The 17,500-nt window shown below is 47.3% G+C and overlaps 2 protein-coding genes across 9 annotated transcripts in view; both read right to left on the bottom strand.

The window, feature by feature from the left end:
- The window catches only part of LOC147008364 (uncharacterized), a 53,378-nt gene that overhangs the window by 16,405 nt on the left and 19,473 nt on the right, over nt 1-17,500 (bottom strand). The gene's annotated exons all lie outside the window — the stretch shown is intronic.
- On the bottom strand, nt 4,740-15,920 carry LOC147008365 (uncharacterized). 4 transcript variants are annotated; one of them, XM_085864961.1, is made up of 9 exons: nt 15,831-15,920; nt 13,304-13,432; nt 12,219-12,344; nt 6,353-6,427; nt 5,996-6,232; nt 5,764-5,802; nt 5,491-5,559; nt 5,210-5,375; nt 4,740-5,132 (listed from the first exon to the last, which is right to left on the bottom strand). In XM_085864961.1, exons 2-9 carry the CDS (start codon nt 13,416-13,418, stop codon nt 5,120-5,122), a joined length of 840 nt encoding a protein of 279 aa, XP_085721087.1. In that variant the 5' UTR covers nt 13,419-13,432; nt 15,831-15,920; the 3' UTR covers nt 4,740-5,119. The 4 variants fall into 4 exon arrangements, with proteins under 4 accessions (XP_085721087.1, XP_085721088.1, XP_085721085.1 ...); XM_085864962.1 differs by lacking the exon at nt 15,831-15,920 and adding an exon at nt 15,544-15,786; XM_085864959.1 differs by lacking the exon at nt 15,831-15,920 and adding an exon at nt 15,574-15,786.

Below are 17,500 nucleotides of genomic sequence, written 5' to 3'. Positions count from 1 at the left end.
ATCGATATTTGTGAAAATTTGGTGTCCGTGGGAATGTGACGTCACTGTGAATGTCTGTCCTGTTCACGCGGGGTGCCGCATCGCGAAGCACGCACTCAATGTGACGTGACTGTGAACGTCTGTCCTTGTCACGCGGGGTGCCGCATCGCGAAGCACGCACTCAATGTGACGTTTAGTCCTTTTCCAACTGCAATGGTCTGCAAGGCTGGACCTGAACTTGTGATGAATATCAAGAAATCGGTAAACTTCTAAAGTAGGGATGGGCCAGACACTCCATTGTCTCAACACAACATAAATACTCAAAATCATCCACCAAGATAGAAATAAAAGCCGATCAATTAGCGACCAGTCACGTGTGGAGAATCCCTCATCTGATCACACTCTTGAGACATCATCGCTGAACAAGAACAATGAGACCCATCAGGACCCGTTTGTCATTTCTGGCTCGCCAGTTCGAAGAACAGATAGCTGGAGCGATACCCCAGCGTGAGCGTGAAAAGGTTAAAATTTTTGGTGCAAGTTATTTTTTCCTTTCTTATGTTTTTATCTACCACACTATTTTTTATACGCACGATATATATTTATTTATATAAAAATCGGGGCGTATTATGTGTTGTCCGTCTGTCTGTCTGTCTATCCGTCCGTCTGTCTGTCTGTCCGTCCGTCTGTCTGTCTGTCTGTCCGTCCGTCCGTTCCTGTCCGCACTCAAACTCCCAAAGTTTTCAACTTTCACGTTTCATATTTGGTACATAGGTCCAGACTGTGGAGACGGTGTGTCGCGACATCCGTTCGTCATCTAAAGTGGTTGCCATGGGAACCAGGATCCTGTTTTCCATGTTGCAGCACAATTCTCTATATACCTTCTTGTTCGGGCGTATATTGTGCTCACTTGCGCTCTTGTTACTGATTACAATATACAAATACATATTTTGCTTTAAAATTATTTGGATCAGACTTCACTGCAATGCTTTATAAAAAATATTAAATATTAGAGGAGTCTTTTAAAAACGATAAATGTATTGTTACGGCTGTGGAAATTCGCATTACACCATAAATGGCCCGTAGGTGAGATATCTTGATTGGTGCATGTGTAGTTAGCCCTAACCCGTTGTATAGAGGGGATTTATGTGATTCATCCGGGCTGCGACGCTTTGAGTCAGTCGTTTTTCTTTTTCTATCTTTTATTTCAAACACACAACATTTCAACAACCACGCCATCCCCATCACAGCGCCAACCACACTGCAACCACGCCACCTCCACCATCTACGCTACCACATCTTCCCCACTCACCATTCAACAGGCTCCGTGCGGTTACGATCTCCGTGGAGGAGCAAACAAAAACCAACAAGGATGCTCGGTGGGCTTTTCCCGCCTGTTTTCCCGTCTGACTTCCCCGCGCTTTGGAGTGGCGGAAGAGCGATGCAGGTCAAAGGTCAGAGGTCATGTGAAGGTGGGGCCTCTGTTTGGGGGAATAATGCTCTGGCTCCGAGCCAAAAACTGACTCCCTCGGCCCCCGGACAGAGCGGAGTGGAGGGAAAGCATGAGGGTACGCCCCCTTCGAGAAGTTTCTCCAAGAAGCTCGAAGGGAGGCGGGGCCGAAAACGGGGCGGGGCGGAGTCCCGCGCGATAAAAGACGGACACGGGCGAGCGCAAAAAATGCTCCCTGAGAGGCTCCCAAAAAGAAGGTTTCCTAAAAGGCTCCCTCTCACGCTTCTTCTTTCTCTTCATCTTGGCTGGTGGTTCGGTTGGTTGGTCATCAGGGAGAGGTCCTGCGCCCGCGCCTTGGCGAGCTGACCTGTCACAAAGGCACGGACGGGAGACGCGGCAGCGCCCGTTGCGAGGTGGACCTGTGCGTCCGGACGGGGAGTTCCGGAGAGGGTTCACCAGCCGCGAGAGAGGTCGGGGCCAGGCGCGACCACGCTGACGGTCGCGGGAGAGGGACTCACCAGAGACAAAAGGGAAGTCGCGACTTTCTTTCTTTCTTTTCTTTGGGGTTTTGGTGTGAATGTCCGTGGGTGGCGCCAGTCTGGCTAAAGTAGAACTGTTTAAGTGTTGCCGTGTGTACGCGTATTTGGGTGTAGCTCTGCATCGTTGCTTTTATTGTTAGGTTACTATATGTGCATTTTGATTGTGTATTGCTGTAAATACGTGCTTTACGTGCTTGTCTGTGTGTGCGTGTGAATAAAATGCTTGCTTGTTGAACTGTGCCCGCTCTGCTTCGTCTCTTTTCCTCTTTCATTGACCCTCCATCCTGCTTCACGTAAAGGGTTCGTCGTGGGCTTAATACGCCCGGTAATTAATCGGAACCGTCGAGGCCGACGATAACACCGCTCGGTTATCACTGGAGCACGTAACGGACCGCTTTAGCGGATCGTGTCCGGAGTCGGCCTGTGGCGTGGTACGATCGCCCGGTCGACCATCCGCACAGGTACTTAGGTAGATCGAATTTGGCGAGCAAGCCTATCCTGCGCGGGTGGGCAATTGGCACGGTCGTGGTGGGGTTAAACCCCCACCCGTGACTAGCTCCCGGCGTTGTTCCGAGAGGGTCACGACTGAATTGTCCGTCCGGTGGGCGACGCGGTCGCGATTCGAGTGACTTGGCCATCCGCACGCCGGCGGGCGCGAATTCACAACAGTATAAACAGGCGAGCATTGAGTGGCTTTGACACCAACTCTGGTTCTTATTCTTTTCTGACAGCTGAACTCAAAATTGATTTAAGCTACAAACTCGGTTTAAACACAAACCTGGTGTATTTTATCGTGGGGAATTGTAAACTGATCGAAATATTAATATTGAAAGGATTCCACAAAATTGCATTCCTTTGTAAAGGAAGGGATCAGAGGGGTGGGAGATTCTATGACTGTCAATCAGCCTGATGGGGGCGGGGCCGCCACACAATGCAATTCGCAGCCAGACAATGCAATCAGCCTGATGGAGGCGGGGTCGCCAGACAATGCAATGGGCCGCCAGACAATGCAATGGGCCGCCAGACAATGCAACGCCAGACAATGCAATCAGCCTGATGGGGGCGGGGTCGCTCGACAATGCAATGGACCACCAGGCACCAGACAATGCAACGCCAGACAATGCAATCAGCCTGTGGGGCGTGGCCGCTACACAATGCAATGGGCCGCTAGACAATGCAATCACCCTGATGGGGTGTGGCCGCCAGACAATGTAACGCAAGACAATACAATGCAACGTTCCACCAACATCGTGTCATCAACTCGACCTGCCACGTGAGTTGTGAAAGAAAACGCAGTAAAAGATGTGTTTGTTCTCTTCCAGAGTTGTGTTGTTTCATGAATGTGGAGAGGAAACCCTGGAGAGAATTAATGGAGATGAATCGGAGGAACAAACTGAAGCGGGACTGCAAGGAGTTACAAAACAATGTGGACGAGCTGGTTGGAATCAAACGTGATACCGACGTCATGATCTTCAGCGAAGCCACAAAACTTGTGGTCAAGCTCAAAGAGACTGAGAGGATCAGGCTCATGGAAGAGATACATCGGCTGCACCTGAGACGGAACTTCCTGATCCCGACAAAGGCAGCACTTGAATGGGAACAGGGAGTACAGATTACGAGGGAATGTCAGGTTTGGAATAAGGGAGTTCAGATTACAATGAGGGAATGTCAGGTTTGGAATAAGGGAGTTCAGATTATGAGGGAATGTCAGGTTTGGGACAAGGGAGTTCAGATTACAATGAAGGAGTGTCAGGTTTGGAATAAGGGAGTTCAGATTACAATGAAGGAGTGTCAGGTTTAGAAGAAGGGTGTTTAAAATAGAAAGAGGGAATGTCAAGTTTGGAAAAAAGTAGTTCAGATTACAACGAGGGAATGTCAGGTTTGGAATAAGGGAGTTCAGATTGCAATGAAGGAATTTCAGGTTTGGAACAAGGGAATTCAGATGAGGGAATGTCAGGTTTGGAATAAGGGAGTTCAAATTACAATGAAGGAATGTCAGGTTTGGAATAAGGGAGTTCAAATTACGAGGGAATGTCAGGTTTGGAATAAGGGAGTTCAGATTTCGAGGGAATGTCAGGTTTGGAATAAGGGAGTTCAGATTTCGAGGGAATGTCAGGTTTGGAATAAGGGAGTTCAGATTACGAGGGAATGCCAGGTTTAGAAGAAGGATGTTTAAAATAGAAAGAGGGAATGTCAACTTTGGAATAAGGGAGTTCAGATTTCAACGAGGGAATGTCATGTTTGGAATAAAGGAGTTCATATTACGAGGGAATGTCAGGTTTGGAATAAGGGAGTTCAGATTACAATGATTACAATGGGAATTGGCTGCGGATGCGGATGAAAGCTTTATGTGTGGTCAGGAGCTCAGGTGTGTCAAGGAAATACTTTGCATGACGGAGGATTTCCAGTCGGCGATGTCATCAACTTGGCACATGTCATCAACTCCCCGTGGGGTGTGTGAGAGTGACGATGACGTCATCGGTGAAGTTGTATCCCAGCCATAATTTATTTTATTGTTGTATCCACCGTGGAGGATCGTAGGAGAGCAAACACACAGAAACGCACTACAAGGGGAGCATCCCAAGAAACATAGCAGGATTACACTGACAAGATTGAACAAATAGTTTCACTCAAATGTTTCCTTCGCATGTTCAAAGTAATTTGGATACAATCAGAGTCAAGACAATCACATTTGGCAGCAGTAGTGCAAACATCAATACAATTTCCATGTGGATGTAAATTAACTCCAAAAATGAGAAATTACAACTCTGTACACACTTTGGCCGGGGTTTATTAGCATGGCTTGACAGGTGCTCTGAGCTCGAGATGTTGTTCAGTAACAGGTAATAAAGCCAAGATGAACAGGAAAAAATATATATCTATTATTAAGTCACTCGTACAAATATTGGAGGACCCTGTCGGGCCACTCTACAGAGTTTAGTGAAACAAGTAACACGGGAGAAATTACGGAACATTTCAATGGCACGAAAATAAATAAATAAATAAAAAATGATGTAGTTTCACATTCAAGTAGAATTCACAACCAGGGTCAGGGAGTCGACGGTGACATTTCACAGCCGAAAGGCCAAAAGAGAAACACCACAATGTCCGACTTGGTCAAGCGTGCAGCATCGTCAGTGTTGTTCTTCATTCACTCCGGGCATCTGAAAATAAAACAAAATGTTCAGAAAAGTGACCTGACAGGTATTGATAAACCTTATTAATAAAGAACGTTTCTTACATCAAGGTACGTGTGGTCACCTGTCCTGTAAATGAACGGTCCATTTTAAACTCTTCACCATCTGGAGTCTCCTTGTATTCAGGGTCCTCAAACCGTGAAGTTTTGACTTCCAGGAGCCGCCGGTTGCGGAAAATGTAGAACCCAGCAGCACAAGCCAGAACAAGCACTGGGGGAGCAGTTTGTTCAGATCAGCTGTGAAATGTCATTGATCACTTGAATGGAAGCACATTGACAAATCAATGGAGATTGTCCGAGCCAAGGATGGAACAAAATATACTTACGTAGTGGGACAATTACAGCAGCTGCTGCTGGAGAAGAGTTGTTTCCCTTTCCTTGAAGAGCAGGTTCAGCTGAAAAGTAAGAACGGAATGATTTCTGGGAGTAAAGGATGGCTCGTTTCATGCAATGTTATTCTTGAAGCTTTGACAAGCAGGCAGACCATAGGCTTAAAGTATAATTAGTTGGGAAAGGTGGGCAGCACCGATGGGAAATTAAAAAATTTGTCTAAAGAACAAGACAACCAACCAATCAAACTCATTAAAAATGGCAATTACCTGTGAAGACGGGAAGTAGTCGATTCACATCAGCAAATGCTGCAGGTTGGATAATGGGTGGAAGCTCGAATAAATAAATAAATAATAATATTATAATGCAAACTCCAAACATGATGAAAACCAAAGTCGTCAAACGTCCAGTCATTGAGTTTGAACGACATGGTGTGGACAAGCAAATCAAACGTCAATACAATCCATGAACATCCTGTTCTCCCAACTCAAACCTACAAACCTGTGTGGGGATTTGGGAGGATGGTGATACGTGGTGGCTTGGGTGTTGCAGGTACGACTTTCCGCACAGGTGCAAAAGTCATCTCACCTGTGGTGCCAGGTGCAAGAGTCGTCTCACCTGTGGTGCCAGGTGCAAGAGTCGTCTCACCTGTGGTGCCAGGTGCAAGAGTCGTCTCACCTGTGGTGCCAGGTGCAAGAGTCGTCTCACCTGTGGTGCCAGGTGCAAGAGTAGTCTCACCTGTGGAGCCAGGTTACATGTTCAATTCTTGGATCAAATTGTAAAAGGATTAAAAGCTCCTGTGAGACATTTTACAAACTTCATTCGAGCTTTCAAACCGAGGAAAAGTAAACATGACACCTTTCATTGTCGATGTCATGCCGGGAGTTTTCCTGGGAATATCACTAGGTGGTGCAGGTGCAAGCTCACCTTCACCTGTCGATGCACATGTTGGAATAAATATGAGATCATGACAATGAACTAAACACAATTCATGGTCTCCATTATGGGGGAAAGCTTGGAAGGGGTGGAGGAGAGCGAGGCCTCACCACACATCACTATACACTCCAGGAGTCTCATGAAACAGAGAGAGGGAGTAGTGGGGAGGGGAAGGGGGTGTTATGGACATGCGTTTGATGGGGGGACTTGAGGGAAAGCGGGGGTATGGAGGGGGGGTGGGAATGATCCCCGAATGCCAACATTAGTACAGGATTGAGTGAAATTGGGAACATTAAAACATCATGTTCAAACGGGTTACACGAAACAACGCCCATACACCGCCCAGAGACGTCCGTAGGAGTGGGTGGGGGGGGTGGGGGGAGGGTGGACAGAGGATGTTTTCCATCAATCATGGAAAAAAATGCACCAGTATTTGTGCCTTTATTTAATTTCCACACATACGATAAGCTCAACAATCTCTTGTTAACCTGAGAGGAATTGTGGAATTGATCTGAGCGGTTGCTCTGACTGATCAAAACAAACAACTTTCATTTGTCCAATTCGCAAATTCTTTGACCCCTGTTCCTCTCCTCGACCCCCAGAGAGTTGTGTGGTGGTGGAGGGAGCTTGGGAGGAGGATAGGATGAGGAGAAAAGAAGGCAGTGTGAGAGGAGGAAAGGGAATGCAGTGAGAGGGGAGGGAAGGGAAGGCTGAGAGGGAAGGGAAGTGTGGACAGAAAGAGAGGAGGAGAGGTAATGCAGTGAGAGGGGAGGGAAAGGAAGGAAGAGAGGGAAGGGAAGTGTAGACAGAAAGAGGGGAGGGAAGGGAAGCCAGCGAGAGAGGGAAAGGAAGGTGGCCTGAGGGGAGGGGAAGGCAGCATGAAAGTGGGCGCGGGGGGTGGTAGGCAGCGTGAAGGGGAGGGGCAGCCCGAAGGGGAGGGGCAGCGTGAGGTGGGGGAGGCAGCGTGAAGGAAAGAGGAATCGTGGCGGGGTGGGGCATGAATGGAGGCAGTGCAAGAGCACGTGAAGGAACTGTGAGGTGAGCCGGAGAGAAGACAGTATTTGGGGATGAATGGCAGCATAGCAGGGTATTCCCATCATGATAAAACATCCAAAGAGCATCGTTTTCTTTGTGACCGCGGTGTTCTACATAAAACCACAAGAGAGCATTTAAATGTCCCCGAACCCCAATGTCCCCACTTTCCCAACGTCCCCCATCCTTCCCAACTAAACACTATTTCTTGTCTTAAATCCCCCCCCCCCAAAAAAAACAACCTTTCTCCTTGCACACTTATGAGTCTCGATCTTTCTTCTTCTTCTTTTCTGCTTCCTCTTCTTCTTTTTCTTCCTTCTGCCGGCACACCATCTTTATTCTACTGAGCTGGCCCTCTCTCACCATTACTTTCACGAGTTCTTCCTCCAACCCTCCATTCCCGAATCTTACCTGTTCTTCAAAAATACATCAAAAAATAATCTTCCTTGTATGCTTTTGATCTCGACACCTCCTGTAACCACATGTGTCTCTCTCTCTCTCTCTCTCTCTCTCTCTCTCTCTCTCTCTCTCTCTCTCTCTCTCTCTCTCTCTCTCTCTCTCTCTCTCTCTCTCTCTCTCTCTCTCTCTCTCTATCTCTATCTCTCTCTCTCTCTCTCTCTCTCTCTCTCTCTCTCTCTCTCTCTCTCTCTCTCTCTCTCTCTCTCTCTCTCTCTCTTCCTGGTATTTTTCATCGACCCAGCAGCTTCACACTGTGTTTACAGTTCCAAATTCACCATACACTTCCACGATTTTACTTCAACCTTCCCTTTTCTGAATGTTACGCAATCCTTATTTAAAATAAATAATTTCACTTTGACTACACACCTCCCAGAGCCAAGTGCTTCTCCCATAACCACGTGATCTGTTTAGACCCCCTGCGTTTACCGATCCAATTTCACCATTCACCTCACTATTTTTTGTGCAACACTTCCATGACCTAATCTGATGAAAACTCTCTCAAACAATAATAATAATAATCATAATAATAACAATAAAAACGATTTCTTATAATGCTTCATCTTCCTCTTTCACACATGTGGTACTCTTTTCTGTATCATAATGCATTACTCTTCTATTTCAACAGACTGCTTTCAATTCGACCTCTCCTTCATACCTTGACTAAAAAATCCAACTGTTTCAGCGTTTCTTTTCTCCATTCTTTGAATTTGCCTTTATTGCATCCATCAAGCATTCTTTTTTTCCAATTTTAGTGCCAACTCACCCCTCACTCTCAAAGCAACCATCACACTCTTCTCCCTCCAAGCCTCCCTCTCACCTCTTTCAAAAACTCCCCCCTCACCTTTCTCCACCATTCATCCCCTCACACATCCTCCTCAAAGTTGCCCCCTCTCATCCACAAAGCTGCCTCCTTCCACTGCCCTCTCACCTCCATCTCTTCACTCCACCTCCTCAAATCCTCAACTGCCTTCTTCCCCCTCACTTGTCCCCCCTCTCCCTCAGCACCACAGAGCCTTTTCTCCTCCTCATCCGGCACCTCCCCTAGCCATTCTGCAATCCCCTACACTCCTTAAACAACCCTCCTTACCTCCCCCCCATCCCTTGCCCAATCCTCCCCCTCCCCTCCCACCCCCTGCACCCAAAGCCTCTTTCCCTCCCTCTTCATTAACAGTGTGGACCTCAAATATCCGGGGCCTTCGCTCAAACCTTTCAGATCTTTACATACAGGTTGCCACTGGCAAACCAGACATAATCTGCCTAACAGAAACTTTCCTCCCACAAGACGTGTCTGACTCCTAAGTATCTCTCCCTGGTTACTCCCTCCTCCGATTTGACAGACCTGAGCCTCGTCCTAGTGGAGGAATTGCTCTCTTCATCAAAGACTCTATTCCTCACTCTCCATGCACTGCACCCACTCCCCCACACCCCCAGGAATACCTCTGGCTACGGCTTCCCCTCCACTCCCACCTCATGCTTATATGTGTTCTGTACCGTCCATCAAACAGTGATGACTCCACCTACACCTCACTATCCGAAAACATGGACCAACTTTTATCTTCTCATCCAAACTCTCTCTTCCTCATATGTGGCGACTTCAATTGTCATCATGCCAGTTGGCTGGGTGTGGGTACCTCTCTCACCTGTCATGGCACTTCAGCAAAAGCTTTCTGCGACTCATTGGGACTGACTCAATCGGTCAACTTCCGAATCCGGATCTTAACCAATGGTACTCCATCTCTTCTGGATCTGATTTTGACAAATTTCCCTGAAAATATCTGCTGCTCTTCCTCTGCTCCAATCGGTTCTTCTGACCACGTATGGTTGTCAGTGTGGTTGTCGGGACGAGTGTGAGGAGGAATAATCGCGCCCCGTCTGCTCTCGTCTCGTCGCCGACGCTGGACTGGTTTTGGTTCTCTGTCTGCTCAAGCGCTGGTTTTGGTTCTCTGTCCGCTCGAGCGCTGTTTTGGTTCTCTGGTCTGCTCGACGCCGGCCTGTCGCATCTTGTTCGATGCCGGTCTGGTCGCATCTCACTGGCACTGGTCTGGTCTGCTCGATGCTGGTCTGGCCTCATTTCGTCGCTGGCGCTGGTCTGTGTCTGGCTGCCCTGGTCCATCTTCTGGCGACCGGAGCTCCGGGAAGGGGTGGACGTCCAGCCGCGTGCTCGCGACCAGGGAGCAAGCCACGTTCTCGTTCCTCAGCTCGACTTCCCTCCGAGATGAAGGAATAATAAAGACCCTTGAGGTCCATCTCTTTTCTTTGGGTACGTGTCTGTGTGCGGGCTTGTCTTGTTCAAGTAGAACTGTATAAATGCTTGTGTATAAATTTCCATTTCTCTTTTAGTCAGTTTAACTCTACCCTTTATGTGTCCCTATTGCAAATAAATATTCCTTTTGTTGAATGTTTCAGCTCGTCTTTGTCCTTTCCTTCATTGGCTTGGCACGGTGCGTGGTAGGTGATTAAGAAGGCTGTTGCTGCTGTCGTGGTGCATTTGGACCGACGGGACCTCCGCAACCATCTGTTCGGGTTACGCACGGCTCGAGCACGGTTACGGCTCGTCCCGTTCGAGCTCCGTCGAGGGTGCGAATACTCGGTCGTTCGCCACGTGTGCCTCGAGGAATTTTGAAGTTTCGCAAATAACCCTGTGCCCACGCGGTTGATTTATTGAAGATTCACGGTCCCGTAAGGGACCCGTACCTTCGGAGTTGTCCAAGGGTGACGATCTAGATTCCAGGGGTTTGGTGGAGCTGACTGTACTGCTCCATCTAGCGGTCGTGCTCGCCACCGAACCCCGGCCCACAACAATATCACGTGCTTTTGACACGGTCCAGATGGCACCCTGCCCTGATCACCAAACTCTCTTCTTATGGTATTCAAGGACATCACTCATGGCTCGCGGACTTCCTCTCCTGTTGAAGTCAACGTGTGGCCCCAAATGGAGTTCTGTCATCCCCTCTTCCTGTCCAGGCAGGAGTTCCTCAAGGTAGCGTTCTGGGCCCTGTTCTTTTTCTGGTTTTCATCAATGATCTCTCCGACTCTCTGGAAAATCCTCTATATCTCTTTGCTGATGACTCCACCCTCTGCCATACCGACGGTCATCCCTCAGACCGGCAAGCGGCAGCTTCTTCGGTCAATGCAGATCTGGGTGAAATCACAAACTGGTCCAACACGTGGAACATGTCTTTCAATCCGGACAAATCTCACACTTTCACAATGTCTCTCCGAAAGGACCGATTAGAACCCCCCTCCCCCATCCACTTTCTCAACAATCCTCTGGAAGAAGTCCTTTCTTTCAAGCTTCTGGGTCTCACTATCTGCCATGACCTTTCCTGGGAAAGCCACATTTCAAACCTGGCCTCCAAAGCCAGTCGACGACTGGGAATCCTCCATCGTGCAAAGTCCTTTCTCGGCTCACCTGAGCTCCAGACCACTTACAAAGCTTTCGGCCGCAGCCTGATGGAGTACTGCTCTCCCCTCTGGACTGGTGCTCCTGCCTCCCACCTTTCTCGGCTTCACGCTGTGGAAACCAAGGCATTTCGGATCATTGGCATCTCCCGCAATGAGGCTTTGGGCCTCTCACTCTCTCATCGCAGGCTCGTCGGTGGTCTTTCTGTCTTCTACCGTCTCCTCTCCAGCCTAGCCCCCCCTGCTCTCTCTGCGATTTGTCCCCACCACATTCCGCAGGGCGCTCAAGGTTCGCGAACAACCCCCTTCTGGTAAAACTACCAAAATCACGAATCACTGCTCACCTTCACTCTTTCATTCGTTTTTTTTTTCCTGGCTTTGGAATAAACTCCCTCACTCTATTCAATCCCACTCTTCCCTCCAGGCCTTCAAAACAGCTGTTCACCACCACATCTTATCGTCCCCATCCAAATCCTCAATCTTTTCTTCCCCCGATAAGCCACCCAAACCCACCTCCTTCAAATTCCCTGCTTTCCTTCCTGAAAGTCCCTGTAATGTCCATCTTGTATTCCCCATGTTCCCCACCCCATCCCTCTCCCTTCCACAGATCTCCTCATGTCTCTGTTCCCCACTGTTTTGTCCTTCCCACTCCCACCCCTCGTCTCTTGCCCCCTTGCTGTGCGTTGTGTGTTCGCTCTCACACAAGCCTCGACAACGTATACAAAAATAAAAATCCCAAACCCAAACTTCGACCTGGCAAAGGACTGATGGCATGCATAACCCACTCACCCCCCCCCAATAAACGTTTCCAAAACCTCCTCACAGTCCATGGTAAACGTGCACCGGTAATCAGCTTATGAAATAACCTCAACCAATGAATGCACAGCATCTTTACCACAATCAATCTCATCGGCTCCGTTGTGGCAATCCTTCTCCCGATCACACAGCCAAGCCTTTGGTACACATTGACTTGTCACCGGACCACCACATGCCAACTCCGTAGGAAGGCAGGTCCTATTGTCTGAAACAAAAGCATTGTAAGGCATCGCCATCACCACTATTGAAGGAAGACCACAGGTCTGTTTTGTTTTTGTAATGAAGGGAAAAAACACAACAAAAAATTACCCCCAGTTGGGGGTGACGGTCATCTCTGAAGCTCTGTAGATGTGGATCTCTGATCGGCTTAGAATGGCTTCGATGTCGTCTTGTCTTTTGGTTCAACGTACAGACGAAAGCCCGGGAGTAAAAATTTAGATATTGTTCCATATTATCAGAATCCGAAGAAATTTCGAAGATCGGATCACAAACGGCGGAGGAGATAGATTTTGAAAATGGACGATTTCGCAACTTTGGAGTGGCCTTGACCTTGACCTTGACGTTCAATCGTGTCAAAAGTCAAACCGTCTTGCATCACTCATCGACCCCGACCTACATACCAAGTTTCATTAAGATCGGATGAATTTTTTTTTGACCGTATCACATCGACGATTTTTCCAACTTTGAAGACACGTGACTCGATAACTAGGACGAATTTCAAAAAACCGGCCAGACCAAATTTAGATATTGTTCCATATTATCAGAATCCGAAGGAATTTAGAAGATCGGATAATAAACGGCGGAGGAGATAGATTTTGAAAATGGACGATTTCGTAACTTTGGAGTGACCTTGATGTTGACCTTCAATCGGGTCAAAGGTCATACCATCGTGCATTATCTTGTATTCGTCGTGCGTCGTGCATCATCGACATCTACCCACATACCAAATGTCAAGAAAATCGGAAGAAAAAAATGCGGACGTACGTACGTACGGACATCGAGACTGGTTTTATTCGGTCATCTCGTAAAGAGATGACCTAAATACCAGGCCGATGAGCTCAAAAATAGTCATAGCACCCACAAAGAGGTCATGTTGATATGATTAACGAAAAATATGAGATAATTAAACTCCATATTGCGATATAAAACAGTACTTGAACTCACTACAGGTTGCTGGATCTTCATCAGAACGATCTTCATCAGGGCAGTCCACCTCTCCATCACAAACCCAACTTTTAGGTAAGCACTTACCTCCACCACAAGCAAATTCCAAAACCATACAGGATTGAGAAGCTGCATAATCCACCACAAAAAGGAAACAAGAAAAGGATCAATCAGAGATTGCACACCCTCCCCAGGAATTGTGTTGTGTGGTGTTTGTGCACTGGTGTGTTACGTAGTTAATGAGAGATGTAATCAGAACTACCATTTTATAACTGCTGGCAATGATGACCGGGTACCAAGCCGGGTACCAAGTCAGGTACCAAGCCGTGCCACTTTGATGGGACACATGACACTGACCCATGTAGTTTATATTATTACTCGATTTAATATGTAATGACATTAAAATAAATGAATTAAAATGGAAGACCAAATCGGTACAGTCCTTCATTGCAGTAATTGCAATCCAGTCAAATCCATTGCTATCATACTCTGCAGAGAGAATCAGTGCTGCCAAATAAGTCTCCTGGTCCTGGACGGGTCACCACTTCAACATAGGATACTTCAACAGCTCAATCATCCCAACAAGCTGGTACTCAGGTTGCTGACCTCAGAAGGATGGCAGGCTGAGTCAACCCCAGCTAGTATTAATTGAACAGTAAAGCAGGATTTTAACTCAGGACTCCAGGGTCCCAAACCCATCAATCTAACCATTAAATCAACAACAGGCATACATTGCGATAGCACGCAAATACTAGATGTACGTGTGGTCAGGGTGCAACTGATGCAATTAATACACGAAGAGTCACAAGGCTTCACAGATGGCTTCACGCATGGACCGAGTCGTAAGGGTCTCATGGGTCCGAAGAGTCTTCGAGGTCTTTCGGAGTCTTTGGGGTCATCAAGGCCTTAAATGATCTTCGAGGTCTGAAAGGGTCTTATTGATTTTCAGGTATTTAAGGCTCTTCAGGCTCTTGATGGTCTTAAAGGGTGTACGGGGTCTTCGGTATTTTTGGATTATTAAGGGTCTTTAAAGGTTGTGGTGGTGAATGAAAATACACTGAGGACAAACCCTGGATCAGACTTGGTCTGTGTGCAAAATGTGGTGGTTGCCAGCCCAGCGGTCTTTGCAAAAAAAGGTGAACATACAGACAGATGACAACTTTTATTTCTGAGATTACACTTTGAACCTCAACAGAAATAGCAAGTTAGAACATTCCAATGGACATCTTGTGTGTTTTATATCCAGTCTGGAACCTTGCCTTGCTCTTCACAAACTGGCAACCCATTTCGTGCCCACTACTTGATTCGTTGACGTATTTCCTCCTGAAGAGAAATGGCGAGCTGCTCCATATCAAAAACATTTCAGCAAAAAGTAAAGATGAAGTCATCAGGAGGAACCTGGATAGGATTCACATTTCAGATTCTGCTCCTTTACCCTCAACCCAACCAAACACAGCCAAGTGAGCCTTATTAAAAAAAAAAATTATAATAAATTTTTTAAAAATAATTCTGGCTGTCAGACCAAGCGTCCGATCAAGTTGAAATTTAAAACACTTGTACGGGCCCATAGGGGCGTGCCCGTAGGTGCGTGCCAGCAGGTGCAGCCCTCTCTCGCCCCCCACTCTCATCCCCCCTCTCTTGCCCCCCTCTCTCTCACCCCCCTCTTGCCCCCTCTCTCTCCTCCTCTCTTGCCCCCTCTCTATCCCCCCTAGTCTCACCCTTCCTCTCTCCCCTCCTTTCTCGCCCCTCTCTCTCGTCCCCACTCTAATCCCCCCCTCTCCCATTCCCCTCTCTCGCAGATATTGGTCGACAGATAAATGGCCGTAACTTGGGAACCGCTTGTCCGATTAATATCAAACCTTGAAAAGGCACATCAGCGGGTCCCCAGCAATATTCCTGGCAAGTTTCAATCAGATCGGACCGTCAATCGTGCAAAAAAAAAAAAATAATAAAAAATAAATATAAAAAAATTAACATTAGTGACGTCATTCGTGATGTCATAGCACCGTGTCTTGTCATTGGTCGACAGATAAATGGCCGTAACTTGGGAACCGTTCATCCGATCGACATCAAACCTCGAAAGGCACATCCGGGGGTCCCCGGCAATATTCCTGGCAAGTTTCAATGAGATCGGTCCGGCGGTCGTCGAGAAACGGCGGTCGCAGACAAACAGACAGACACACACACACAGATTGCTGGAATGAAAGATAGATGTGTTCCCCATCACGACGAGATCTCACCCTAACAGCACATGGAATGACGGAACTCACGGAAACTCAAAACGAAAACCAGGTGGATTGTAAAGGAGAAATATCCCAACCACATTATTGGGGAAAACATCCCTTGTGCTGGAAGGAGACAATGAGGCCAGAGAACCACTCAAGAGAACAAGGGTGAAGATGCTCGATAAAAACACGAAACCTGAGATTCAACAAGAAAGAAAAAATAATCTCCTCACAGATTCAACAAGAAAGAAAAAATAATCTCCTCACAGATTCAACAAGAAAGAAAAAAATAATCTCCTCACAGATTCAACAAGAAAAAAAAATCCCGACAACTCCACGAGTGGGAGAAGACCAATCGAGCTGAAGGAAACGATACGGTAACTGCACTGCTCCTGATTGGTCAAAGGACACCACGTGTGTTGTGTGGGCGGAGTTATGCACGAGGTTTCCAGCAAACAGGACTGCACCAATCACGTTCGGCGATGCACCTCGTGCTGCATTCTGACAAGCTCTGGATCAGAACGAGCTTCGATTGGTCAAAGTAGTGGGGGGTGGGGATAACCTCTGAGGGATGGAAATGACCAAGGAAGAAAAGCGATGCGTCGTTTTAATTGGTCGAAACGTGGAGGAACGGAAGGAATTCTTCTCCTCGGATCCACGAACAACACACAGATGTCTGTTTCATAACCCGAATCACTTCACTGCGTCATTAATAATAATATTTTTCTCCTTATATTAATATTTATGATTTTCTTTTTATGATCAACGTTAAAAAGTTTAGTGACAGCTTTCGACATTTTCTTCATCCGCGAGTCTTCATCGATATTTGTGAAAATTTGATATCCATGGGAATGTGACGTCACTGTGAACGGCTGTCCTGGTCACGCGGTGGTGCCGCATCACGAAGCACGCACTCAATGTGACGTTTAGCCCTTTTCCAACTGCAATGGTCGACAAGGCTGGACCTGAACTTGTGATGAATATCAAGAAATCGGTAAACTTCTAAAGTAGGGATGGCCCGGACACTCCATTGGCTCAACACACCATAAGTCCTCAAAATAATCCACCGATAGAACTAAAAACCGATCAATTAGCGACCAGTCACGTGTGGAGAATCCCTCATCCGATCACACTCATTAGACATTGGGACATCATCGCTGAACAAGAACAATGAGACCCATCAGTGCCCGTTTGTCATTCTTCTTATTCTTTTCTGACAGCTGAACTCAAAATCTGAACTGAACTCGAAATATTAATAGATTGAAAGGATTCCACGAAATGTACACGAAACTGCAATCCTTTGAAAGGAAGGGATCAGAGGGGTGGGAGATTCTACGACTGTCAATCAGCCTGATGGGGGCGGGGCCGCCAGACAATGCAATCAGACTGATGGGGGCGGGGCCACCAGACAATGCAATCAGCCTGATAGGGGCAGGGCCACCAGACAATGCAATCAGCCTGATGGGGGCGGGGCCACCAGACAATGCAACGAAAGATAATGCACAATGCAAGGGGCCGCTAGACAATGCAATGCCAGACAAACCACTGGACGGTTTTCGTGAGTTGGAAATAAATAATGACAGAACCTGAAGTTGCGACATGATAAGACTCAGGGTTGTTGGAGGTTCGATAACTATCGCATCTCAAAACATTGTGGACTAGTTATGACGAAACGAGACGGATGAGTTGGTTCGGTGACAAGAACAAGCTGATTCGGTTTTGGTTCAGGTCCGAATCCAGATACGACCTATCGGTGGGATGTTCAGCCTGGCGGACGTTCCACCAACATCGTGTCATCAACTCGACCTGCCACGTGGGTTGTGAAAGAAAACGCAGTAAAAGATGTATTTGTTCTCTTCCGGAGTTGTGTTGTTACATGAATGTGGAGAGGAAACCCCGGAGAGAATTAACGGAGATGAATCGGAGGAACAACTGAAGCGGGACTGCAAGGAGTTACATAACAATGTGGACG

This window comes from Eptatretus burgeri, chromosome 19 (genome assembly GCF_056783735.1).
Source record: "Eptatretus burgeri isolate ZD-2024b chromosome 19, Ebu_testis_v1, whole genome shotgun sequence".
Lineage (NCBI taxonomy): Eukaryota > Metazoa > Chordata > Myxini > Myxiniformes > Myxinidae > Eptatretus > Eptatretus burgeri.
The sequence above is the reverse complement of the archived record's forward strand: the minus strand, read 5'-3'. Positions and strand labels throughout refer to the sequence as shown.

Coding starts and splice junctions, on each gene's coding strand:
- LOC147008365 (XM_085864959.1), bottom strand. CDS start 15,643: ATGTTTTCCCCAATAATGTGGTTGGGATATTTCTCCTTTACAATCCAC. Junction 12,345..13,303: donor TGAAGATCCAGCAACCTGTA/GTGAGTTCAAGT, acceptor CTTTTGTTTCAG/ACAATAGGACCTGCCTTCCT. Junction 6,428..12,218: donor AGCCGATGAGATTGATTGTG/GTAAAGATGCTG, acceptor GTGCATCGACAG/GTGAAGGTGAGCTTGCACCT.